The following is a 25,409-nucleotide window of genomic DNA, read 5'->3' as shown; positions in this document are numbered from 1 at the left end:
CATTTTTGGGCAAATTTCTGTCGAAAAGAAGGAAGATACGAGCACTGGGTGGGAAGCCTCTGCGGCCTTGCCCAAGCCGCATCACACACGCGGCCGGGCATATGTAAGCCGGCCCTTAATGGCTTGCCTCAACCGCTGGCCTCTTGCCCAATGGCCGACCCGAAGTCCGAAGCAGGTGCCTGCCTGCCTGCCTGCCTGCCTGCCTGTCACCTTGGTGTACACCTGTGTATGAGAGTGCCTGCAGCAGCAAAAGAAGCTGGGTGCATAGTCAACACCGGGGATGCCCGCGCGCAGACCTGCGCCGCTGGGGGCCCATGACTACGGTACTAGGGATACGGTACACACTTACTGCTATGAGTCACTTCATGCAGCCCCAGGGGGTGCTGTCATACAGCATTGCATCCAACGTTTGGCCTTGTTGCTGGCAGGCAGCCTGCATGGCGTGCCCCCGCTGCGAGGTGCCGCTGTGGATGGGGATCCGGAATGGTGCCGAGTCAACACGTTGGAGCACAGCACGCATGACTCTGACTTCATCCCTACGCTTTCCACTGAATGTTTTACATTCATACTCAGCAGAAGCTTGCCATTATGACAATAGGGCGGGCCTTAGGAGGTATTAAGCAAAACCGGTTTCGAAAGCTTTGGTACTGAGTATGCATGACAAAAGAGGACTTATATAATAACGATAGGCGCATATGGCGTCGCAAGCGCAGCCGGGCTCCCAGGCAGCTGCGGGCCAGGCACCGGGCTCGACATCCGCGGGCAAGGCGCCATCGGCTGGCCAAATCCAGTTCGAGGTGTTTGCGAGCGAGCTGCTGGAACGGCTACAGCGTGTGCCGCAGAAGGACCGCAAGAAGGTGACTGGTTGGTTGGGGGCCAACCGGCGCGAGGTAGCGGGGTGAGCCGTGCAGGGGTGTGGGCGGGGCGGGGTGTGGGTGTGTGGCTGCCTGGCCGGGGTACGTAAACGCGCGCGTTGACTGGCAAAACGCCCCATTCCCCTGGCAAGGCGTGTTGCGCTTTCGTACCCATGTGCGTAACTGTCGTTTGTGTCGAAATCACAAGTGTCATTAGGGCCACATTGCGTCCGTAGAGAGACGCGCGATGCACGCAAGCGCTGTCTTCACTACCCCGAGTCGATCTCCTCCCTCCCCACTCCTCCCGTGCTCTCCTCCCACACCCTCCCGTTTCCCCTAATCTTCCTCTCCGCCCCCTAATCCACGCCCCCTCCACCCCCGAATGTCGCTCCCTTGTCAAAGCATAGGCCACGCTTTCCTCCTCGCTCTTTTGCATTTCGGTTCGGTCAAGTAGTTTGGCTGGTACTTACACACACCCTCCAACCCCCCTCCAACCCCTACTTCACGCCCCCCTCCCACCCGGCAGGTGCTGGTGCTGCAGCGCTTCATGTCACGGCACGTGCCCCGTACGGACGGCGACGACTTGTACGGCCTGTACCGCCTGCTGCTGCCGCGGGAGCACGACGAGCGCGAGCGGGGAAACTACAACCTCAAGGTATAGGCGTGTGTGTATGCGCGTGTGTGGGTGAAGGGGCAGCGGCGTGTGCGTATGTTTAATACGGTACATATGTTACATCGTACCGTACTATGATACTTCAGTCACCATCGCCACACCACCATCGCCTATTGTACATAGACCCTTTCGTCTCCGGGCACAGGGCTCCGCCCGAACCCCACCCCTTCCGCCCCCCAACCCCCTCTCGCTGCCCCCCCATTGTTCCGCCCTCAGGAGGCCAAGCTGGCTGCCGTGCTGGCCCTGGCTGTGGGCGCCAGCGCCAGTGACACGCAGCGCGCCAAGATGTGGCGGCAGCTGGGCCACCTCAGCAGCGGCCAGTTCGACAAGGTCATGTACGAGGTACGGAGGAGAGGCGTACGGGTGTGGGGGTGGCGGTGGCGGTGGGGAGCAAGAGAAGTCTTCTTTGGGGGGGGGGGGTTTAGGGGAACAGCCCAAAGTAGAGCGAGTCCAATTCATAAGGGGGGGTATGTGACCCGGAGGGAGGGTTTATGTTGCCCGAGCCCTCCGCAAATTCTGATTCCCATCAGAAAGCCCACGGGGGGGGGGAGGGCGTGCGTGTGTGTCTGAGTGTGGGTGTGGGTATGAGTGTGTTATTAGGGGAGCTGGGGGAGAAAGGGGAGGGAGGAAGGAGGGGGAGGATGGAGGAGGGGGCTGGGTGGAGAGGGAGAGAGAGAGGAGGGGGTAGAGGCATGGGGTAGAGGGGAAGCAGCACAGGGAGAATGTTGCTGTGGCGGAGCAGGGGTTTGCGGGGAGGGGTAGGCGTTCGTGAGGAACGGAGTGATTAGATCACAAGTTTGATGTGCCGATGGAGTGGAGTGACTGGCGAATGAGTGTATATCGCTGGGTTTGGCGAGAGGCCGGCTTCACTGGTCGTGCCCGAGCCGCCCGACCCGCCACTAACACACACGTCGTGTCGACCCTTCGTCTCTCTCCCTCCCATCTGGCGCCCCCCACGCGCCATTGCGCTGCAGCTGCTGTTTGTGAAGTACCTGCGCCCCAACCCGTCTGACGGCCTCTCACTGCAAGAGGTGTGTGTGTGTGTGTGTGTGTGTGTGTGTGTGTGTGTGTGTGTGTGTGTCCGGAGGCAGGGGGGCGGGGGGGGGGGGGCAGGGGGGCAGCGGGGGCAGCGGGCACTCACACGTACAAAAAAGGGGGGGAGGCTGCGGGGCGCGGGTGCAGTCGTGTGTTGGGGGCCTACCTCAACCACCTCTGACGGGTACGGCATGCAACACGACATACACACGGGCCATTCCAGCATTCACACCCAACTTTCATCCCCCCTGGCTTGGCATCAACAACACCCGCCCCCGACCCGATTGCCAACCGTCTACCATTTCCTTTGTTAATCATGAATGTAAGCCCCCTTCCTTGGCATCGCACAGGTGAACGCAGGACTCGACGAGCTGGCGGCGGCCTCGGCCTCCGGAGGGCCCTGGGCCGGCCCCGGCGGCGGCGGCGGCGGCCCTGGCGGCGGCGGCCCTGGCGGCGGCAACGGTCGCGGTCGCGAGCGGCAGACCGCAGTGCTGCGGGGTCTGCTGCAGCGCTGCTCGCCACTGGGCGCCAAGTGGCTGACGTGCATCGTGCTGCGCGACCTCAAGGTGGGGTGGGTGGGTGTGGTGGGGGTGGTGGGTGGGGGTGGGGGTGGGGGGTGGGGGGTTATAGATACCAGCCCAAACTAAACCAAACCAAGCCAAACTAGCGGAGCACAGGCAGAGGCGTAGGGGGGTAGCAGAGGGTGCAGGGGTTGGGGCGGAGGCGTTTGCGTGCGTGCGTGCGTGCGTGTGTGTGTGTGTGTGTGTGTGTGTGTGTGTGTAAGGGGCAGTTTATCTATGGGGGGGGGTAGGGTTGGGATCTGCAGGTGTACGTGCTTGCAGGTGGTCGGGTGGGTTCGATTCCCGTCCTCCCGACTGTCCTGCCTGCCCTGTTGGACTCATGCTGCGCCTTGCCTCCTCCTCTCCTACGCCACCTCCCGCCCCTCTGCCCCTCACCCCTCCGCCTCCTCGTCCGCCCTCTCCTCCCCTCCCCCCCCGCAGCTGGGTATCTCCGCCGAGACTATATTGCGCGAGTATCACCCAGACGCCCAGGACGCATGGAACAGTGAGGGAGAGCGCGTGTGTGTGTGTGTGGGGGGGGGAGGGGCGTCAGTGTGGATGTGCGTGTGTGTGTATGTCTGCGTGAGGGCGCGTATGTGGGTGTGGGTATGGGTGTTGGTTTGGGTGTGGTAGGAGGCACAGGGCGAATGGGTGGTTGAGTCGCAGGAAAAGAAGGAGCACCCGGGAGGCACACGGGTTGGCACACGGAGGGGGGGGCACACCGCCATGCCCCTCGTTCTTCCCTGCTCCTTACATAGCCGCTGCCTTCGCCACCCCACCTCGCCCCGCCCCCTGTTTATTCGGGATTGGAATGAAGTACCCCGGCCCCCGTCCGCCCCGCCCCCAGTGTGTATGGACCTGCGCAAGGTGATCACGGACCTGCTGGACCGCCGAGTGAGGCTCAAGAAGAGGGTGAGGGCCGGGGGGGCACGGGGGTGGGGGCAGGGGCGGAGGCGATGGGTTGCAGGGCAGTAGCTGTTTCAACACACCGTCGCAAACGCACTTACCTGCACACCTCCTGCACCCCACCCGCGTACGGCACCTGCGCTTGAGACATTAAGACCCTACAGCCATCACTGATGAACGCCTGATGACGTTGCATTGCAAATCGAGTGTTGGGGCCTAGGAATACGCTGCACACTACGGGACTACGCCAACCTGCCCCTTCACCGGTCCGATCGCACCACTGATGCATGCCTCTGGCACTCCTGCACATGGGCTCTGCCCGCGCAACGCCCTCTCACACTCCCTTCATCCTTATGATGATCAAAACAACCCGGCACCCCACCCCACCCCACTCCCACTCCCACTCCACTCCCACTGTGCTCCGCTCGTATTCGTTGGTTTTTGGTTTAGTATGGGCTGGTACTTACAATCCACCCCACCCCGCTCCCACCCCACACCCACTCTGTCAGGAGGTGGAGCCGGGCCAGGCCGCCAAGCCGCAGCTGGCGGACCGCTGCGATGGCGGCGTGGCGGCGGCGGCGCGGCGGCTGCGGGGCAAGGGGCGCTTCGTGGTGGAAGTCAAGTTCGATGGAGAGCGCATGCAGGTGCGTGCGCGCGTGTGTGCATGTTCGCGTGTGCAGGTGTGTGTGTGTGCGTGTGTGTGTGTGTGATGTGTGTGTGTATGGTGATGGGGTGTGTAGTTTATGGGAGGTTTCCACCAGTCCCAACAAAAGTTCAAAGGCACGAGGGAGATGTGTGTGTATATGTGTAAGAGAGAGATTCTCTGCATCATACCCAGTAAGTCCCAACACACACTCTCTCTCACACACATACGCTGTCTCTCTGCCTCCCTGTGTCCAACGCACCCGCCCGCCCTCTCGCCCACGCACCCGCCCCCGCCCGCCCTGCCCGCCCCATGCTCCCCCCCACACACACAGGTTCACCGCACCGGCCCTGGCGCCTTCAAGTTCTTCAGCCGGCGCGGCAAGGAGCACGGCGAGCTGCGTGACTTCGGAGTGCTGGCGCCCGCGCTGGAGCAGCAGCTGGGGGGAGGAGGAGCAGGAGGAGGAGCAGGAGGAGCAGGGGGAGGAGCAGGAGGGGGAGGAGGCGGAGGAGCAGCAGGCGGAGGCGAGGGTCGACTGATCTTGGATGGCGAGATGGTGGTGTGGAACAAGGCCAGGTGCGTGAGGGTGGGGGGTAGGGTGGGGGTTGTACGAGATACCAGCCTAAATACCGAACCCAATGGTGGGGTGGGTTCAAGGGAAGGGCATGAGGGAGCGTGCGGGTGTGGAGGGGTATCGAAAGGTGGTGGTGCAGGGGTGAGCGCGGGAGGGGGGAGGTGCCGTTGTGTGGTGCAGCATTGATGCGTGCATGCACGGTGTGTACTTCTAATAGCGCGGGAGCAGACGAACGACAGCGGCTGCAAATCCCTTAACGCTTCTTTGGTAACGACTTCGCCCTTGCATCCTGTACCGCTTTTCCAATCAACCTTGCCCCCCCAAACACACACACGCACACGCAGGCAGGTGTTTGAGCCCTTCGGCGGGCTGACCAGTGCCATGGACGCGATCAACAGGGGCGCGGGGCCGGGCCAGGTCATACGCATGAAGGTGCGGGCGTGGCGGCGTGTGGGCGTGCGTGCGTATGGGCATGTGGGCATGTATAGGGGTAGGCGCCTGCCTGCCTGCCTGCTTGCCTGCCAGCCCGCCTGCCTGCCTGCCTGCCTGCCTGCCTGCCTGCCTGCCTGCCTGCCTGCCTGCCTGCCTGCCTGCCTGCCTGCCTGCCTGCCTGCCTGCCTGCCTGCCTGCCTGCCCCGCACACACACCCGCAACCACCCCACCCCACCCCCTCTCCACATCCCCTCACCTCGTACACACTCACACTTACGCAGATGGGCAACAGTGTGATGACGTCAGACCCCGACTACGTCTTCCCCCGGGCGCAGGACATCGAGGTGGGTGGGGTAGGGCTGGGAGTGGTGTGTGTGTGTGTGTGTGTGTGTGTGTGTGTGGTGTGTGGTATGTGTGGGGATGGGCTGGGGTGAGGGGTTGGGGGTGGGGGTGGGACGCAGTGCTGAGGTGGGGAGTGGGGAGCCAGCCGGAGAAGCGGGAAGGATTAGAAGGGAGGGGAAGGGCCCACCCCATACCTTGTGGCTTTCTGCAAACCTTACCTCCCTCCTCCCTCTCGCCCCGTCCCCCCTTTCCCCCTCCGCCTCCCCTCAGGTGGTGTATGTGGTGTTCGATGTGCTGTACGTGGACGGAGGCAGTGTGCTGGACCTGCCGCTCAGGGTGAGCCGACTGCACGTGTGTGTGTATATGTGTCAACAACACGAAGCCTGCCGAGACGGCGCCGTGTGTGTGTGTGTGTGTGTGTGTGTGTGTGTGTGTTAAACAACAACAAAACGAAGCCGTGTGTGTATGCGTGTGTTCGGGCTGTGCCTCGGCTCGGCAGCGTGAGCCTCCACCACCTCCCTCGTCGACCCCATGCCCTCTGCCTCCCTCCCCTTCCGTATTCACCACCCGCCTCCTTGCTACACCTCCCACGCCCGCCCACATACCGCCTCAAACTTCTGACTGGGCATTACCACACACACACACACACATACACACACATACACACACACATACACACATACACACACACACACACACACACACAGGAGCGGCACAGGCTGGTCCGCAAGGCGCTGCGTGACGCACCGGAGGCCGGCATACCGCTGGGCACCTCGGGGGCCATCCACTTCAGGGCCGTGCCGCTGCTGCCAGGCCTGCCGCTGCTGGGTGCGTGCATGCGTGTGCGTGTGCGTGCGTGCGTGGGCATGGGCGTGGGTGTGGGCGTGCGTGTGTGCATGTGTGCGTGTGTGCGTGTGCGTGGGCGTGGGCATGGCGTGGGCGTGTGCGTGCGTGCCGGTTGAGTGCTGGGTGGGTCCCCGGGTGGGTGGGTGGAGCGTGGCGGCACCTGATGCAGATGGCGGCAGGTTGCGTGTGTGTGTGGGCGCGAGCAAATCTCTTGCGACACGTGGACTGGAGCTCGCCCCGCCCTGCCACGAGCTGCATGGTTCCCACACACGCCCCACACGCCACGCCACCATGCGTGCCCAGCCGCGTCGGCGCCTGCTTACGACGCCCCCCCCCTGCGCACCCCTCCTTGCTCCCGCCCCCCTCCCTGCCCCCCTCCTGCACCCCCCTCCTGCGCCCCTTCTGCACCCCATCCCTCCTGCACCCCTCCTAAACCCCCCCCCACACACAGGCGGTGAGGCCTACAGCAAGGAGGGCCAGGGCGAGGAGGACATTCGGGACGTGTACGAGAGGGCCATTGCAAGACAGGTGGGGGCGGGGTGGGGGTGGTGGGGGCGTGGGGGGGTGGGGGCGTGGGGGCGGGGGCAGGGCCAAAGGACCTTGGGTTTTCGACTCCGTGCGGAGTTGGTTTCTCGCTGAAGGAACACAGACGTATGGGCGTGCACCCAAATCGGCATACATGAGGGCTCCAAAGGAGCAAAGCACCCAGTCGGTGCGGAGCGCTGGGGCTGGTGCGCACGGGCGGCCTACACACACACATTGGCCTACCCAGTTGCACACGGCCTGCCCCTATCCCCCCTGCCCCTAGCCCCTGTCGCCGCCCTCGCACATGCATCTGCCCCCGCACCTGCCCCTTTCACCGCCCCCGCACCTGGCCCCGCACACACGCAGGAGGAGGGCATAGTGGTGAAGCTGGTGGAGTCGCCCTACCGCCTCAACGACCGCTCCGGCAGCTGGCTCAAGGTGGGGCGTGCGTGTGCATGTGTGCGTGCGCGCGTGCGTGTGGAGAGGACATAGCTGAGGCGGTGGTACTGGGCATGTGCCAAGGGGGAGGGGATGGGGAGCACAAGTGCGTGGGGCACATGGGCTGGCGTGTGCCGTGCCGCCCATGTGCATTGGCATATGTGCATGCCATACAAAGGTTGTCTCCTACAAAGTGTCCTGCGGGCGTTGGTTGTGCTGGTTGGTTGTGCTTGTGTTCCTTCACACACACACACACACACACACACACACACACACACACACACACACACACACACACACAACTACACGTCATTGTCATCATCATTACGCAGGTGAAGCCGGACTACGTGGACAGCACCGAGTTCGACTGCGTGAGTGGTGGTCTGGTGGTGGTCTGGTGGTTAGCCGGGCTGGGCTGACTGACTGGCGGTGGTGGTTGTGGTGGGCTGACATGGCGATGGCATGGCTTGGCATGGCATCCGGTTTTCCCACCTTGTCTCCCCGCTCCAACCCCGTACATGAAATCACGCTCTGTACATGTATGTGTGTGTACGTGTGCGTGTGATGAAACACGGAACGAATGTTTTGAGAGTGTGTGTTCTGCCGGGTGGTGTGCTGCACAGGTGGTAATCGGCGCCATGTGGGGCACCGGAGGCAGGTGAGTGCGGGGGGCCCACCCGGGGTGCGTCTGGGGGCCGGGCGGCGGGTGGCGGGTGGCGGGCGCTGCTCGGTTTCATTCCCCGGCCCTCGGACGGTGCAGTGCAACGCTGCACCTGCAGTGCCCCACATCGAGTAGGAGCACTCACCGCCACTCCACCTGCCTTGGGGTCGGGAGCGGCACACGTGACACCCCAGCCGCCAAAACCCCGCCCCGCACCCCCGCCGCCCCACCCAGGCGCGGCGGGCGGCTGAGCGAGTTCCTGCTGGCGCTGGCGGAGGCGCCCGCCACCCCCGGGGCCGAGCCCTCCACATTCGTCAGCTTCTGCAGGTGCGAGTGCAGCTTTGTGCAGCTTTGTGCAGGCGGTTGTTGCTGATAATCACGCACGGACAACACTGTGTTCGTGTGTACCAAACGAAGCCCGCCCAAGCGGCGCCAGAATTACTGTGTGTGTGCGCTCATTTCTCCTCCCGAACTACACAAAACCCATGCCACCACGCCGCCAAACATGTCGCGCCGCAGGGTGGGCACGGGCCTGAACGCGGAGCAGTACGAGTACGTGCGGGAGCGACTGCGCCCGCTGCTCATCGAGCTGGGGCCGGGGCAGCGGCCGCCACGCTGCTACCGCGTCACAGGCAGGTGGCCGGCACGACAGGACAGGCGCCACACACCCCGACGTCGTGTTGTGGCTGCCTAGCTATGTGGGGACAAGACGGACTGATGCGCATGTGTGTATCTCTGTTTCCATGTGCGTGCATTCACACACACACATGTCCGGTGGGCACGCCTTGACCTGGTGCTCTCTGCCCCCGCCCCAACTCCGGACCTGTGGCCCCGACCCGGCCCCGCCCGGCTCCCCGGCCCCCCGGCCCCGCCTACAGGTGACGCCAAGGAGCGGCCGGACGTGTGGGTGCGCGACCCACTCAAGAGCCTGGTCCTGACGGTGAAGGCGGATGGTGGGTGCTGGAGGCGGTGGTTGGGGCGGTTGAAGAGAGGTTGGTGGGCGGCTAGTGGGCGGTTGGTGGGCGGTTGGGCGCCAAAGAGGCGTGTCTCGTAGGCGAGGCTTGTGAGGACGCGGCGGGAAGCTGAGGCGCGGGCCGCCCGTCCACCTGTCACCACCCCCAATATTGTGACATTGATACTTGCCTACACCCAACTTCCGTGCCTGCCCCCTCCCACCGTCGCCCCCCACCCCTGCCCCCGCCGCCCCCCTGTTCCCGGCCCCTCCTGCCAGTCCGCACCATCCAGTCTCAGGTGTTCGCCAGCCGCTACAGCCTCCGCTTCCCGCGCGTGACGGCGGTGCGGGGTGACAAGGCGCCGGCGGACGCCAACAGCGTGGACGAGCTGGACCGACTGGTGGCAGCCAGGAAGGGTGGGTGGGGGAAAGGGTGTGTGTGTGTGTGTGTGTGTGTCACGTGGCATGGCTGCTACACACCTCAGTCATCCCACCGGAGGCTTACCGCATTTGCAGACAGCCTAATATGAGCCTGAACCCTGCGCTGCACGACACCCATCTTGACCCACCCATGCACTCTTGGGTTTTGAGTTCTCGAACCACCCACCCACGCCTGCCCACGCCCAACCTGCCTCATGCCGCGCGCACACGCAGACAGCCTGGCTGACGGTTCAGCGCAGCGGGGCGGCGGCGGCGGCGGCCAGGGCGGCGGCGGCCGCTGGGGCGGGGGCGGCGGCGGGCGGCGCGGTGGCGGCCCCTCGGCCCGGCAGGTGGCGGTGGCGCACGTGCCGCTGCACCTGCGGCCACTGGACATGTCGCACGTGGGTGCTGGGAGTGTGGGTGTGTGGGGGTGGTAGATGCAATCCGAAACTGATGCAAAAGAGCGAGGAGGCAGGAGAGCGTGGGGTTGGGGGTTGAGGATGCAGCAGCCTGGGTGTGCGGCGTGCAGGGCTGTGGGGGTGGGGGCGATGCCGCCAGGTGCGGCTTGTAGGTTGGCTGGGACACAGGACAACGCACCGGACAGGGCAACCGGCGTCCAGCCCGTCAGCCCTTGTTCCCTCCACCTGCCCACTCGTGGTTGGGTCGTTGCACATTCTTTGAAAGGAGTGGTTGTTTCTGTGGCACCCTACACACACACACACACACACACACACACACACACACACACACACACACACACACGTCACACGCACACACACCAGCTTGACACGCGTCTGGAAACGCTGCAACCGCCGCCCGCCACGTCCCCCATGCAGCCTCGACCCCGTTTAGTCGCAGTGCCACCACTAACTCGCCCTCTTCCAATAGTGTTATTGTACTTAGTGGGCGGGATTTGGGACGCGTGATACCTAGCTTGTCTGCTGCACGCCGCCTCTCTTATCGCCGTTGCCATTCACATGCCCGTGACACTTCCTCGCTGCCGCCCTATGCCCATGCTTCTACCTTTGCCTATAGGTGAGCTCGACTACGACCAGCGGGCGGGAATACGGGAATTAGGCGTGCTGGGTAAACGTTGTTTAGCGCGCCCAGGGTGCGGAGCATGGACGCATACAGGTGCATCGCGGGGTCAGGCCGAATGGTCGCCCGTGGGGTTCCAGGCTTATCGCGGGTAAGTATGACTACCTGGGTCACGACAGTCACGCGACGCTCGGTAAAATGGTGGGTATCGGTAAGTAACTCCGTCGCGTCATTGGGCGGGCTTTCGTTTCGTTTTTTAACACACACACACACACACACACACACACACACGTACTGCCTCCTCGCAGGTGGCGGTGGACCAGGACCTGCTGGGTGGTCGCTGGGTGCACCTGCGCGCCTGCGAGCGGCCGCCGGGGCTGCGGCAGCGGCTGGCGGCGCTGGTGCGGCGGCTGGGCGGCCGGGAGTCAGCCAACTACGTGAGTCAGCGTGGTTGTGTGGGATGTGGTGCTGGTTGTGGTTGTGAATGGGAAGGGAAACAAGCGGTGTATAGTCGCGTGTGTGTCTGTGAGTGTGTGTGCGCGCTAGGAAGCCGTCCGCGCCAGCTCGCATCTATCGCTGTTTCCTCCAGCAGCCATGTCAGCACCCGCTGACATACACAGCCTGCGTGTCCCCTATCTCGTGTTTCTGAACACACGCGCACTCACACACACACACACACACACACACACACACACACACACACACACACACACACACACACACACACACACACACACACACACACATATACACACATACACACACGCACCCCCCCCCCCCACACACACACACAAATACAGGTGTCGGCCGACAAGCCGCAGGCGACCTCCTACGTCATCGTGGGTCACTGGAACCTGCCCACGCCGCCCCGCCCGCTCACAGCGACTGCCGCCAACCCCGCCGCCACAGCCGGGCCCTCCACCACAGCCCGGCCCCTGCCCACCCAGGCCTACTCCCAGCAGCCCCAGCCCACCGCCACCGCCACCGCACCCACCACCGCCATCACCACCGCCCGCGCCCCCGCCTCCTCCTCCCTAGCCACGGCTCCCGCCCTGTTCTCGTCTGTGGTGTGTCCCGCCGCGCCTGACGCCTGGCTGGCAGCGGTGTCGGCACACGCCGACCTACTGCGGCCCGAGTGGCTGCAGGCGTGTGCGGAGCGGGGGGTGCTGCTGGAGCCGCCGCCGCCCGAGCTGGCCTGGAGCATATGCCCGCAGGTAGGAGCTAGGGGAGGTGGGATAGTGGGGAGGGTCGGCGAGGGGGATCTCGGACTTGGGTGGTGCGTTCCTCACATACACCTCGCACGCAAGGATGCCACCGCGCCTGCGTGCGCCGAAGTGTCTGCGTCCTGGCGTCAGGCAGCACGCCGCATGAATGCAATGGGCGTAAAGCATGCTGCTCGCACCCGACTTGACTCCGCCGCCACCCCCCCTGTATACCTTTGTACCTGGCTGCGACTTCACTTCGTAAACTTAATGCGTGTAACCCCCCGCCCCGCAGACCCGTCAGCGCCACTGTGCCGACATGGACGCCCACGGCGCGCCCTACTTCCAGCACCTCACCGCGGAGGGACTGGAGGCGCTGTTGAACAGGCACGACGCCGGCGCGGCGGCCGCTACTCTTACTGTTACTACGTGTTATGCTGTTACTTATATGACCGATATTTGCATTGGCGTGGTTGTCACGCTGTATATCGATGCCGTCTGTGTTGCCAGCTACGGTACTGCACCGGTAGTCCAGTGGTGTGTTGGTAGACGTGGCGAGGCGCAAAGTGGGGCCCCAAATGCTCCGCCAACCCAAGCAAACTCGCGGGTTCCCTTGTCGGTCTGGGCCGATGTGGCGCTGCGGCCTCAGGCACGTGACCCCGGCGGCGGTGGCGGAGGCGAGGGCAGCGCTGGAGGCGGCGACGGCCATGCCGGCGCGCGCACGGCGGCGGGCGCGGCAGGCGGACGCTCGTCGCAACCCCGACGGCCGCACCAGTGAGTGACCTGCAGTAGCAGCCGCTAGATCGTGTTAGGAAGCACAAGTAAATCAGTGCGATGACAGATGCCAGTGTGTGGGGCCTTGCAATGTGGTCTGCACCCTGCAAACGTGGGGCATAAGCGGTATTGTCAGTTAACGCCGGGATGTTGTTGCGGTATACCGTACAGTGCATGCGGCTGGAAGCGGCACAGGTGGCCAGTTGGTGTGCAGCTCAGCGGGGGGGACGCGTGGAGCCTAGCGGAGCACAACTTGACCACCAGCGCCGACCCGCGTGCCTGTGCCAAACCGTGCCAAGGCATCCCCGCATGCCGCTCCCGCGCTCACCTCTCCGGTCCGTTGCCAGCCCTGTCACACTCGGACGACTGACTTATGCCGTACCGTGCCCCTGCCGTACATGCACACGCCGTACAGCGCTGTACGAGACGCTGGACGACGTTGTACGGCGGATCCGGGACGAGATCCGGGACGTGGGCGAGAAGCCGCCGCCTGGATCCATGTTCCTCGGATTGCGGCTGTTGTTCCTTGAGCTACAGCCGCTCATGCCGCAGCCGCCCATCCTGCAGCGGTGGCGGCAGCAGCAGCGGCGGCAGCAGCAGCAGGGAGGGGGCTGGGAGGCCGAAGAGGAGGAGGAGGCCGAGGAGGGGGCGGGCGGGCTGATGGCGGGCGTTGCAGAGGCGGTGGCGAACGGTCACCGCTGGGCGCAGCAGGAGGCGCGCGACCGCGTGGAGGTGAGTGTCACACACACACACACACACACACACACACACACACACACACACACACACACACACACACACACGCACACACACACACACACACACACACAACTTCAGGTAACATCCGTAAACCGTCGCTTTGCTGCATCGCATACACTGTCTTTGCGCAACGTTTTCCTTGTGCTCTTTAACACACACACACACCTGCACACACACGCTCACACCAGCCGCGGGGCGTCTCAAGGATGTGTGGTTCACGTGATCGTCGTGACGTTCCTGCTTCCGGGGCCCTCTTGCCTGCACCAAATGCTCGTTTGCTTGTGATCCCAGGCTGACGCACATTTTCTCGTTTCGCCATGTCTGCGCCGGCAACAGGCTCTCAAGGCCGCCGTCGTTCGCAACGGCGGCACAGTGGTTGACATGTGGGACGAGCGTGTGACCCACCTGGTGTTGTACGACGGAGTGGACGAGCGGGATCCAGGCACGGCGGCGTTGAAGGCGGCGGCGGCGGCGGCGGGCGTGGCGGGCGGCGGCGAGCGCGTCTTCAGTCCAGAGGAGGTGACCGTGGGAGGTGACCTTGCCAGGCTTTGTTTGCTTTGCCGCGCTTTGCTGGGGATGTTCTATAGCTGTGAACCGACGCCCCATGGAATCTTAGAAGGTAAATGGACGCTGGGTAAGCACTGGCCGCTTCTGAAAACCCTGCCCTGCCCCTACAGGTGATTGAGGCGCTGATCGACATGTCAGCATGCGCCCAAGACGAGGACGCAGAGGCGGAGGCCGAGGCGGAGGCGGAGGCCGAAGGCGCAGCCGCGGAGGGCGCAGCAGCGGAGGGCCGGGCTGCCGCGGGCGGCGGCGCGGCCTCCCTGCCGGCGGCGCAGGCGCATTGCCTGTCGCTCATTCGCGCGGCTCTGGAGCGGCCCAGCGCGGAGGTGGTGGAGGCGGTGGGCGCGGTGCAGCTCGTGGACTGGCGGTGAGGGGCCGTCCGCGGAGCAGGAGGGCGGGAGGGAGGGAGGGAGGGAGTTGTGTATACCAGGCCAGACGAAACCAAACCAAGCCAAACTAGCGGAGCACAGGGGGAGTCGCCGGCCTTGAAGGAGGACAGGATCAGGGGCGGGTTGTAGGAAGGAGAGCAGGAAGGCGGGAATGCGGATGCACGCGTAGGATGCAGGCACCCCTGAGCCCTTGATGCCAATGGGCCGTTGTCAACCCCACCCCATATGCCGCCGCCCTGCAGGTGGGCCCGCGACTCGCTGAAGCGGGCGGAAGACGCCGCCGCTGCGGCAGCCGCAGCAGCCGCAACCGCCGCGGCCCGGCGTGCGGAGCGCCAGCAGCGCCGCACCGCGGCTGGGGCCGCCGCCGCGGCCAACCCCTACCTCAACCACGCCGCCGAGGACGAGGAGGAGGAGGAGCAGCGGGAGGAGGAGGAGCAGGAGGAGCTGGGGCGTGTGGCGGCGCTGGGCTGCCTGTCAGAGCTGCAGTACCCGCCGCGCATCCGCCCGCCGGCGGAGTGGCAGCTGGCGCCGGCGGCGCAGGCCGGGCCGACTGGGGCAGCGGTGGAAGCGCCGGCAGCAGGGGCGCGCACGGCGGGCGGCACGGCACCTGTGAAGGAGGAGGGCGCAAGGGGCGCTGCAGCAGCAGGGACCGCGATAGGGACAGGCGTGGGTCCCAGGGAAGCGGGGGACTCCGCGGCCGGCGGCCCAACGGCAGCGCGCGCTGCTGCAGCCGGGCCGGCGGCTACAGCCGGTCCGGCGGCTACTGCCACCGCTACTCTTGCAAATCTGTGGACGTCGCTTGTGGGTCTCGACAGCGGCTCCGAAGACGAAGATCGGGAGGAGCGTGGTGGGCTCAAGCAGAGCGGTGGAGGCGGAGCTGGCGTCGCGGCCGCAGCCCCTGGCGGCCAGGCACAGGATGCCACAGCTGTTGCCGCTGCTAATGGCGGCAGTGATAGTATGGTGTCGGCAGGTGCGCCCCTGTCTTCAGCAGCTGCGATGGCGGCGGACGGCGCGGCCGCCGCACCGCCGCCGGATGAGTTCATTCGCTACTGGCCCTGGGAGCGCTTCCAAATCCCGCTGCCCGGCCCCGACCAGCTTGCCAAGCTGGGGCGCGGCAGCGGCCGGCAGCGGCGTGGCCAGCGGTGGTCCTCCGACGGCGGCGGCGGCGGCGGCTCCGACGGCGGCACTGCCGGCACGTCGTCGCTTGGTGGCGGCGGCGGCGGAACCAGTAGCATGACGGCTTCGGGAGGTGCGACACGGGCTGGCGGTGCGGCGGGCGGTGGCGAAGGGGCTGGTGGTGTCAGTGACGGCGGTGTTGACAGCGTGGGCGGGGGCCGTGGGAGGGGCAGGAGCGGGGGCAGGGGCCGCGGCACACGCCGCGCAGGCGGGGGGAGCAAGGCCGCGGTGTCCAGGGGAGCGGCAGCCCGGCGGCGGCAGCGCCGTGCTTCGGATGAGACTGGGGGCAGCGGCACCGCCGGCGAGACGGACGAGCCGGAGCTGACGCCGTCACGCGGGCGCACCCGGCGCGGCGCGCTGCGGAGGGACAGGCGGAGAGGTGAGGATGTGGATGGGCTGCTGGAAGGTGGAGACGAGGCGCCCGAGGAGGGTGCAGAAGGCGCAGGGGCCGAGGCGGCGGCTGACAAGAGAACCGCTGCAAGGCGACGCGGCGGCGGCCGCGGCGGTCGGTCTCGGGCTGCTGCGGCGGCGGCGGCTGTTGGCGGAGAGGGCCGGGCCGGTGGTGGGAGCCAGGAGGGGGCGCCGGAGGAGGCGGCGGCGACCGTGCCAGCCCGACCTCGAAGGCGTGCCGCCGCCAAGGCTGCAGCGGCGGTCGCCGCCGCCGCCACCGCCACTGCAGGGGCGGACTCCAGCGACGGCGGCGGCAGCAACGGCCATGGCGCCGGCTCCGAGGCCGACGAAGGCGCGGAGCCGGGCGCGGCGGTTGGGCCGCGATCGCGCCGGCAGGCGCCGCGCAAGCGCCCCGCCGCCTCGCCGCCAGCCGTGCCCGGCCGGGGGGCCAGGGCCGAGCAAGGCCTGCAGGACTTAGGGGCGCATGGGCAGGCATTTGAGGAAGGGGCCGAGGAGGAGTTTGTGAATGAGGAGATTCAGGCGGCGGAGGCGGAGGCGGGCGCGGCGAGACCCAAGCGGCAGCGCCGCGGCGGCGCGACCCCCACACGCTCCGGCCGGCCGCAGCCGCTCGGTGATATCTTCACGCGCGTGGTGCAGCTGCCGCCGGCTGTAGCAGCAGCAGACGCAGGGGCGGTGGCGGGCGCGCCGGAAGCTGTAGCAGCGGGACCAGAAGTGCCTGCAGCTGAGGGGCGGGCGGCTGCAGGCCCGGCAGCAGCGGCAATGGCGATCGGCCCCTCCCAGGCACGGCGGGCGCTGCCCGGGCGCTCCCTCACAGCCGCGCCGTTGGGAGGAGCAGACCCTGTGGCGGCGCAACCAACGGGCCAGCTGCCAGCGCAGCCACAGCCGCCGCCGCAGCTGCAGCCCCTGCTGCTAGCGCAGCCACCGCCGCAGCTGCAGCCTCTGCTGCCAGCGCAGCTACAGCCGCAGCCCGGGCTGCAGCCACAGCCGGTGCGTAAGCGGCGACTTGCGGACCTGGCCGCAGCCCGGAACGCCGCCGGTGTGATGCCTGGCGGTGGTGGTGCTGGCGCTGATGGGGATGGGGAGGGAGGTGGCGGCGGCGGCAGTGGCGCGGGCGCCAGCGGGAGGCAAGCGTCCGAGGCCAGCGGTGCGGGGGTGCGTGCCGCGGTTCCGGTGCCGATTTTGATTCCGGTGCAGGCGCCGCCAGTAGCACTGGCGGCGGACGCTGTGCCCGGCACGGGTGCTGCGCCTACAGCTGGGGTTGCCGCTGCGTCAGCGGGGCCAGGCATTGCTGGGGCCGCCCCCGGGGCGACTGGCTCTGTACAGGAGCTGGGTGTAGCGGCGGCAGCGGCGGCAGAACCACAGCCGCCGCAGCAGCACCAGAATCAGCAGGTGGGCCTGGCGCCTACCCGGCCAGCTCATGCGGCGGCGGGGCTGCTAAAGCGCATCTTGATCAGCGATTCAGACTCAGACTGAAGTCGTGCGTGTGCGTATTGCGTGTGTGGTGTGCGTGTGCTTAGCGGTGTGCGTGTGGTGTGCGTGTGCTTGCCCAACAGCGCTGGGGTGCTGCATTGGGCGCAGTAAAGTAGTCGGCAGGCTGACTGGTTTGATGGCTGGCTTGATGGCTTCTGCTGGGCTTCTGCCAGCATTGGCTGCGGCAGGTTGCGGCGCCGCCCAGTCCTCTAGTTGCTGCGGCGCCGCCCAGTCTTGAGGAGTGCGCGCGGTAAAGTAGGCATCGTGCGTCGTGTCAAACCGCGACTTTGCGCAGTAGCTCCGTCTGCCGGTGCTGCTGTGCAGACCGGTCAGTCGACACTCCATACATCCAACACTTCTTCGGTGACTGTCACGATGAAGGCAGGCAAGCTATTGTTGGAAGATGTACAGTGCATTTGTCGTGATGGCTTTACTTGAGCAAGCGTGCAGGGCTGTTTTACTAGGGGTCTGACGATGTCTGTCTCTGATCCGAACGACGTCTTTGTAATTGCATATTAATCGTCACAGTATAGTATACGCGTCACTGCTTAAACGTTAACACCAGCGCCTGATCTGCCCAAAAAGGTTGCCATCATCCGCGCCCAGGTTGCTCTGACCCGGCATTCGACGAACCTATCTTCTTTGATCTGCGCCATAGGAGTTTCAACTCAACACGGAGTACAATATAAGCTTACAAAGGAAAGAAGGCCGTTCGCGGTTACCTGCCATCCCACGTGCACTGCTGGTCAGGTGGACTTTCGGCGAAGACTTTGGGGCGACGGAGATGAGGCTGTGAGATAGCGGAGGTGAGCAGGGTCGCGTACAAAGTGAAGCGCGTTTTGTCGTCTTTCAAGGCGGCTCAGGAGCAGCAAGTCCGTTGTGGCCAGCGGTCTCTGCATTCAGCTAGAGAGTGTGGCCATACTTGTGAAATTAACACAGCAGAGCGCTCTGGGCGAAAGCTGAGCGACCAAACGCGCGACCCCCGTGGCCCCGTGCGGGGTTTTTTGTTGACCTGTCCACTTGATCGTCCACCTAGGCCACCAGTATACCAGGCCATCCTCGTAGGTTCCGCTTCCTTGGTTGCCGGCGGCGCGGGGACAGTGAAGATTTGCACTATAGCAAACAAGGCTTTTGGCGCCGCAGCCCCGCGGCTTTCAGTCATTTTGCTGCCACCGGCAGCCAAAGTATTGCAGGACTACTCCATACGTACATACATACATACAATATAGCAAGACTCTGCATCACACAGTATGTGGGGAAGTCGAATGGCAGAATCGCTCACTGCCGAACGGCCCCGCAGCCATCCAGCGAGAATGCAGCTGTGCAGTTGTTGTTGTCTGCGGCCGACCCAGGTGCTTACGCGACGCTGATTGCCGCAGCTGGGACCTCCTCAAAGGCCCTTTTGGCGCGCGCGTCGGGGTGCCGGAGACTCCCCCTTGCTGTGCCAGCCGCCCGCAAACAGCTGCCCCTGCACCCTTCCCCCTTGGCCGCCTTCCTCCCTCTTCTTATGCACCTCAGGCGGAACTCCGCTGAGCGCACAAGATGTTTACAGGGGGCTTCCCGGCGGCTGACTTGGGCCCCAGTGCCGGGCCGCCGCTGACCCCGTTCCATACTGCGACGGCGCTGTCGAGTCCCCACCAACACCAGCACCAGCAGCACTACCAACAGCAGGCGCAGGCGCAGCACCAACACCAGCAGCTGCTTCAGGCGCACCTCTTGCCGGGCCACGGGCCTGCAGCGACAGCAGTAGCACCAGCTGCTCCCGCCGTCGCCGTCGGCGTCGGCGTCAGCGGCTTTTCCACCTCACGCGCCGGATCGGGCGCGGTGAGCGCGCACGGCTACCACTACGTCCACCCCAGCTCCCTACACCCCGCCACGGCCACGGGCATGGGAGCCGCAGGCGGCGGCGGCACAGGCCACGGCATGGGTGTGGGCACGGGCGGCGGCGCCGGCACGCACACCGCAGGCTTCAGCCGGGCGTCATCATTCCTGGACTGCCTGCCCTCGGGGCCCACCACTGCTGACGTGGACGATGAGATCATGCAGTGCCTGGAGACGGATCTCTTCGAGGGCGAGGCGGCCGCCGCCACGGGCGGCGCCGTGCGACTGGCGGGCCGCGGCGGCGGCGGCGGCGGCGGCGGCGGCCGCAGCTCCCGATCACTCCACAGCGGCGGTACTCGCGTGAGCGGCAGCTGCGGCGGCTTGGGCCTGGGTGCCGCCGGTGGTGGTGGTGGTGGTGGTGGTGGCGGTGGCGGCGGCGGCACAGTGTCCATGGTGCTACCGAGCGCCGCGGGGCCGCACGGCGCGGGCGGGGGCGCGCTGTTCCTGTCTAGCGGCCCGCACCTATCAGGGCCCGGGCCGGCATATGGCGGCAGCCACCATCAGCAGCACCAGCATCCCCATCAGCACCAGCACCCGGCCTACGCGGCGGCGGCGATGGTGGGTCTGGTGCCCGGGTTCAGTCGGCTGCCCGACCTGCCGGAGCAGGACGCGGACTCAGACACAGACACGGGCGGCGGTGTGCAGCGGCAGCGGCAGCTGCAGCCGCTACAGCCGCTACAGCCGCTACAGCCGCCGCAGTCTGCCCACATTGTGTCAGTGGAGCGATTAGTGGACAGGGTGACAGCGGTGAATGTCAGTGGCCTGGGCGCCAGGCCGGCGGCTGCTGCCGCCGCCGCCGCCACTGGACCAGCAGCGGCGGCGGCGGCGGCGGCGCCTTGGATGCGGCGTGTTGACAGCGAGGCGCCCATGGATGTGCCATCGGCACTGCCGCAGCCTGGGGACGGCGCGGTGCCCTTTCCAGTCGTGCACGTGCACGCCGGCGGGCAAAGCCTGTTCACTGGCAACGCTGCTGGTGCCGCCGCCGCGGCGGCAGCGGCAAGCAGCAGCCGTATGCCGCCGGGTGTGAGCAGCAGCGCCGCCGCCGCCATCCAGAGCTACGAGACGAGCCTGGCAGGCGCATACCACCACACCCACATGCAAGCGCAGCTGGGCTCCGGGGACCGCCGCCGCCACCTGCCGGACGCCGAACCCGCCTACACCATGTGCCTGTCGGGCTCCGGCCGCTGCGGATCCGTGACCGTGACACACTGCCCCGACTGCAACTCCGGCGGGCCCTTCGCTGAAAACGCCGACATCGCCTCGACCTCGGCGGCGCCGCCGCCGGCGCCGCCGCCACTGCACCCGGCGCTCGGCGCCTCGCTCGCCGGTGGCGGCGGCATAGCCGTCGCCGATGCTCTGGCCGGTTTGAACTCCGGCGGCAGCGGGTACCACATTGTGGCTGGCGAGATGGCGCCGCGTGCGCTGGGGTGGAGCGTGTCGTGCGACCACGCGACGCCACTGGCCATGCAAAGAGCCGGCGCCGTTGCCGTACACATGGGCGCGGTGCCGTACGTTGGGTCCTTCGGCCCAACCAGCGCCGCCAGCATTGCGGCGGCGGCGGGTACGCCGCCGTGGGCGGGCGGGGGCGGCGGCGCCGGCACCTCGCTCGGACTACCCGGGTTCGCCAGCGGCCCGATTTCTGGAAGCATTGCGGCAGCAGCGTTCCGCTCTGTCGGCGCCTTTGCGCCGCCGCGCTCGCTGGCGGCGCCGTCAGCCGGCGGCGGCGGCGGCGGTGGCAGCTTCGCCACCGTGGACCCACGGCTGCAGCTGCCAAACACACACGCCGGCTGGGTCGGTGGCGGCGGCGGCAGCGCTTCGGCCATGGCGCTGCCACCTCAGCTGTACGACAATCTTCCAGATGATGGCGTCGCCGGCAGCACCCTGGTGAGCGGCTGCCTCACGCACCAGCTTGGCCGAAACAGCACCAGCACTAACGGCACCAGCGGAACGCCGCGTCTGGCCGAAGCGGCCTTGACCTCCGCGTCGGCATTCGCGGCAGCCGCTGCGGGCGGCGCGGCGGCTGGATACGGCGACACGGCAGCGGCCGTTGCGTTCGGTCTGCCCCAGGACGGCGAAAAGGTTGCGGCGGCGGTGCGGGCGCTGCTGCGCTTCGACCTACCCTTCCACCCCTCCCAGCCACCTGTTGACCACGACACCACTAGCACCGCCGCCGCCGCCGCCGCCGCCGGCCGCAGCCCCGGCAGCCGCACCGCCGACGCCGACGCGGACGGCGCCGCCGCCGATGCCGCCTACGCGCCGGAGCTGCCGCCGCCGGGGCCGCTCCCCGAGATGCCGCTGCCGGCGTCGCTGCGCGCGGCGCTGGAGCCGTCGGGCGTCGTTGCCGTGGACGGCTACCTGCAGCAGCTGCTGCTGGACCCCGCGCCCGACCGCCACGTGTTCCTGTGCAAGCGGCTGCTGGGGCCGGCGGCGTGCCGGGCCATCGCCTCCTTCCTGGCGCTGTGCCCCGGCGCCGTCAAGTCCATCACGTTGTCCCACTGCGGCATCACCTGCGACGGTGAGGAGCGCGTGTTGGGAGTGTGGAGGGTTTTCTGATTTTAGTGGTTGTGTGTGTATATATGTGCGTGTGTGTGTGTGCGGGGAGTGTTGGGTGTTGCGTGGCGTGGCGGAACGGATCAGGGCGGGCGGGCCGCATGGGCATCTTTGTGCTGCAGACACGTGTTTGGGTCCGTGACCGCTCGTGCTCCTTGTTCACCTCCGTGTGTCGTGCAGGCCTGGCCGCGCTGTGCGAGGGTCTGCGCAGCTGCCGGCAGCTGCTCGTCCTGGACCTGTCGTACAACGCCCTGGCAGACATGGGCGCCGCCGCGCTGTCCGCCTGCCTGTCCGACATGCCGGCACTCGCCAGTCTGACGCTGGCGGGCAACGCGGAGCTGGGTGACGCCGGCGTGGCGGCGCTGGCGGCGGCGGCGCGCGGGTGCCTGGCCCTGCGGCGCGTGGGTCTGCGTGGCACTGCCGCGACCGCACTAGGCATGAAGGTGCGTGCGGGCATGGGTGCGACATTGATGGGTGCGGGCATTGGGTCAGGGCATGAAGGTGCTGGCACAGGTGCGGGCGAGATGGGGTTGGGAAGGAGTAAGGCGTGGGGTTTGCGGGACACTGCCGGCGTGGAGGGAAGCGGGAGAGGACTGGATGATGAGTGGGTTGCGGCTGGGACAGACACGCATGCCTACGTGCTGCAGCTCGGCCCCGGATCCGTAACGGCACCGTGCGTCCGTGCTCCACTGCCTGGCCACAGGACCTGGCGTCTGCACTCGCGTCCAACCTGCGGCGTGCCGTGATGCGGCGTGGCGTGCCGTCGCCGCCGCGCGGGCCGCTGACCGCACACGAACGGCCCGTCACCTGGGACGGCACCGGCGGCAGTGCTGGCGGCGTCGCTGGCGGCGGCAGCGCCGCTGATGTCGTCTTCATCGGCCAGCTGTGCTCGCTGCTGCGGACACTGGTCCAGCCGGCGCTACCGGCGGAGCAGGCGGTGGCGGAGGCGGTGGCGGAGCTGCTGGCGGAGGCGCCAATGCAGCTGGCGGCGCGCCAGCCTCTTGACGGCGTGGCGGCGGCGGCGGCGCGGCACATGTCGTCAGCGGTCAACTCGGGCGGTAGCGGTGGCGCCAGCATCTCCGGCCAACGAGTGCTCCAGGGCCTGCATGCAAGCGAGCAAATGGGGCCGCGGCAGTCAGTGGCCAAGTCATCGGCCGACGCCGAGGGCCAGCCGGCGGCGCCAGCAGCAGCAGGCGCCGCCACCACCGCCGTCAGAGCCGCAGCCCCTGAGGGGCGCTTCAGCAACAGCAACGAGAGCGCCGCGGCCACCGCGGCTGGCAGCGGCACCGGCAACCATAGCGCCAGCAGCAGCGCCGGCAGCGGCAGCATCACCACCATCGGCGCCGCCAGTATCTCCACCGCCGCCGGCGCCGCGGCCGGAGACTCGGACCTGCTAGCACACCTCGCCGAGGGCTTGACGGCGCGGGGCTACGACGTTGCAGTCACACACGCGCTCGGCGGCGGCAGTGGCGGCGAGTGCCTCCGCAACCTGCGCCACACCTTCCTCTCCGTCACGGTTCCGCTGCCTCCGGGCCTCATGCCCAGCGGTCCGCCATCGCCCGCCGCCGCCGCCGTCGCCGCCGCCTCCCTGGCACGCAGCGCCACCGCCGCATCAACCGGCAGCAACGCCGCCGCCGCCGCCTCTCTCGCCGGCACCCTCAACCGCCGCCGCCACAGCCTCGCGTACGGCACCGTCGGCGCGGCGGCGCCGCCAGCAGGCGCCGCCGCCAGCGGCTTTCCGGGCCTGCCGTACCACCCGGGCGTCATCATCGTGGATCCGGAACTGCGGGAGCAGTTCGAGTTGGCGATGCCCACGCCACGCTACGATGCGCTAGTGGCGGCGCTGCCGCGTGTGTACGTGGGGGCCGAGGAACGGCTGCCCCTGGTGGTGGAGGTGGGTGACCAGCAGCAGTGCGGCAAACGTGTGCTGTTCATCCGTCGTCGTGGCCAGTGTTGAAAACGCAATCGACGAGCTTGCAATGGCATGCATGTACGCAAGCGAAGACGTGTGTGTTTTGCTCTTACTGACTCGCTGTGGGCTGTATGCATGTATGCAGGTGCTGTGTGATGAGCTGGCTCTGGCGCTCCGCTCCAAGGGCCTGATCATCCCACCTTGGCGTGAGAGCTCCGCCATGATCTCCAAATGGCAGCCCAAGCTGTCCAAGCTGCTTGTCCCCGGCACACCCGGCTACGCACAGCAGATGCAGCAGCACCAGCAGGGGTCGCGCCGGCAGAGCCGCGACGGCGGCGGGGCCAACGGTGGCGGCTCTGGCCGCAGCAGCGCCTGCGCCACTCCGCGTGTGTCGCTCGCCGGTGGCATTGCATTCGGCTTTGGTGGTGCCGCTGCTGCTGCGGCTGGCGGCGGCGCCGCCGCCGCAATGCCGGTCCCGGTCTTGTGGAGGACGATAGACCCCCGCAGCGCCGCCAGCAGCCATCGAATGAGTCGTAGTACGACGGCGGCGGGTGCCGGCGGTGGCGCGCCCGGCGACGCATCGGCGAGTGGCGGTTATGACGAGCCGTCATTGGGCCCAGCAGGCCATGCGCTGGGGTCGATCGGGTCTGAGGGCTCGGCCGCCCTGCGTCAGGGTGCTGCGGGCAGTTGTGTTGGCAACGGCAACGGCGCCGCTGACAGCCTGAGCGGCTCGTTACGTCGAGTAGACAGCAGCGGCTGTGGCGGCTATGGAAGCGGCGCCGGCGCCGGCAACGGTGGTGGCGGCGGCTCATCCGCCGTCAGCTCCGCCGTGCACTCCTTTGGCTTCCGGCGCTGCACAAGCAGCAACAGCCTGTTGTCAAGCTCTGTGGGCCTCACGCCCGCATCTGCCACGGGTGGTGGCGTGGGCGCCGGTGGCGGCGGCGGCATTCGTGCTGCGGTCAACAGCAGGCTGGTCACGGGCGCCGCGGCGGCGCTCCTTGGGCCTCAAGCACTGGCGACAGGAGGCGGTGGCGGCGGTGGTACGGGCAGTGGCCGGGCGCTGTGGCTGGGTGGTGGCGGTGGCGGCGGCTTGAGCCCAGTGCCTCACAGCCCTACTTCGCCCTCCCGCTGTGCGTGATGGACCTGCTGCTACCTCAGGTGTCGATGGCAGAGCAAGCCACAGTAGGCAGCGACCCGTCGCTACGGGTGGCACAATAATATTCATACTATTTGCGCGTCAGGGCTAGGCGGCTGCGGCCGCTTTAAGACATACGCGACACACTTGCTGGCTAACGAACACTTGGCCTCAGGGCTGCGCATGTTGCTTCATCGCTCAGAGGAAATGGCGAACAGGGCTGCTCGCACCTAGTGCATTACTGCCGGCAGCTCTGCACGCCACAGCGAGTCCACCAGCACAGCACA

General features: G+C 66.9%; 2 protein-coding genes across 2 annotated transcripts; both read left to right on the top strand.

The window, feature by feature from the left end:
• The first annotated feature begins 560 nt into the window (after positions 1–560).
• CHLRE_10g433550v5 (uncharacterized protein) lies at positions 561–18,476 on the top strand. The gene is made up of 30 exons (XM_043066682.1): positions 561–857; positions 1,381–1,509; positions 1,744–1,869; positions 2,502–2,558; positions 2,913–3,128; positions 3,564–3,627; positions 3,970–4,034; positions 4,538–4,672; positions 5,006–5,247; positions 5,590–5,677; positions 5,959–6,021; positions 6,290–6,355; positions 6,727–6,847; positions 7,317–7,393; positions 7,757–7,828; positions 8,161–8,199; positions 8,452–8,486; positions 8,724–8,816; positions 9,009–9,121; positions 9,368–9,442; positions 9,721–9,858; positions 10,096–10,262; positions 11,208–11,336; positions 11,700–12,113; positions 12,397–12,488; positions 12,751–12,875; positions 13,291–13,607; positions 13,971–14,153; positions 14,312–14,565; positions 14,830–18,476. The coding sequence occupies exons 1-30, from the start codon at positions 696–698 to the stop codon at positions 17,645–17,647; spliced, it is 6,675 nt and encodes a 2,224-aa protein (XP_042920079.1). The 5' UTR covers positions 561–695; the 3' UTR covers positions 17,648–18,476.
• A 104-nt stretch (positions 18,477–18,580) lies between these two features.
• On the top strand, positions 18,581–25,336 carry CHLRE_10g433500v5 (uncharacterized protein). Its single transcript, XM_043066681.1, has 5 exons — positions 18,581–18,996; positions 19,163–22,040; positions 22,256–22,518; positions 22,779–23,969; positions 24,133–25,336. Exons 2-5 carry the CDS (start codon positions 19,187–19,189, stop codon positions 25,123–25,125), a joined length of 5,301 nt encoding a protein of 1,766 aa, XP_042920078.1. The 5' UTR covers positions 18,581–18,996; positions 19,163–19,186; the 3' UTR covers positions 25,126–25,336.
• The last annotated feature ends 73 nt before the right edge of the window (positions 25,337–25,409 follow it).

The sequence above is a fragment of the Chlamydomonas reinhardtii genome, chromosome 10 (assembly GCF_000002595.2).
Source record: "Chlamydomonas reinhardtii strain CC-503 cw92 mt+ chromosome 10, whole genome shotgun sequence".
In the NCBI taxonomy this organism is placed as follows: Eukaryota; Viridiplantae; Chlorophyta; class Chlorophyceae; order Chlamydomonadales; family Chlamydomonadaceae; genus Chlamydomonas; species Chlamydomonas reinhardtii.
Note: the sequence above shows the minus strand (reverse complement) of the source record. Positions and strands in the feature narration are given on the sequence as shown.

Bases quoted from the DNA above. Each gene is read 5' to 3' on its own strand.
- CHLRE_10g433550v5 (XM_043066682.1), top strand. From the start codon at position 696: ATGGCGTCGCAAGCGCAGCCGGGCTCCCAGGCAGCTGCGGGCCAGGCA. The intron at 10,263-11,207 runs GTGGGTGCTGGG...GCCTCCTCGCAG, and splicing joins GGCCACTGGACATGTCGCAC to GTGGCGGTGGACCAGGACCT. The intron at 14,154-14,311 runs GTGACCGTGGGA...CTGCCCCTACAG, and splicing joins GCGTCTTCAGTCCAGAGGAG to GTGATTGAGGCGCTGATCGA.
- CHLRE_10g433500v5 (XM_043066681.1), top strand. From the start codon at position 19,187: ATGTTTACAGGGGGCTTCCCGGCGGCTGACTTGGGCCCCAGTGCCGGG. The intron at 22,519-22,778 runs GTGCGTGCGGGC...GCCTGGCCACAG, and splicing joins CGACCGCACTAGGCATGAAG to GACCTGGCGTCTGCACTCGC. The intron at 23,970-24,132 runs GTGGGTGACCAG...GCATGTATGCAG, and splicing joins GGCTGCCCCTGGTGGTGGAG to GTGCTGTGTGATGAGCTGGC.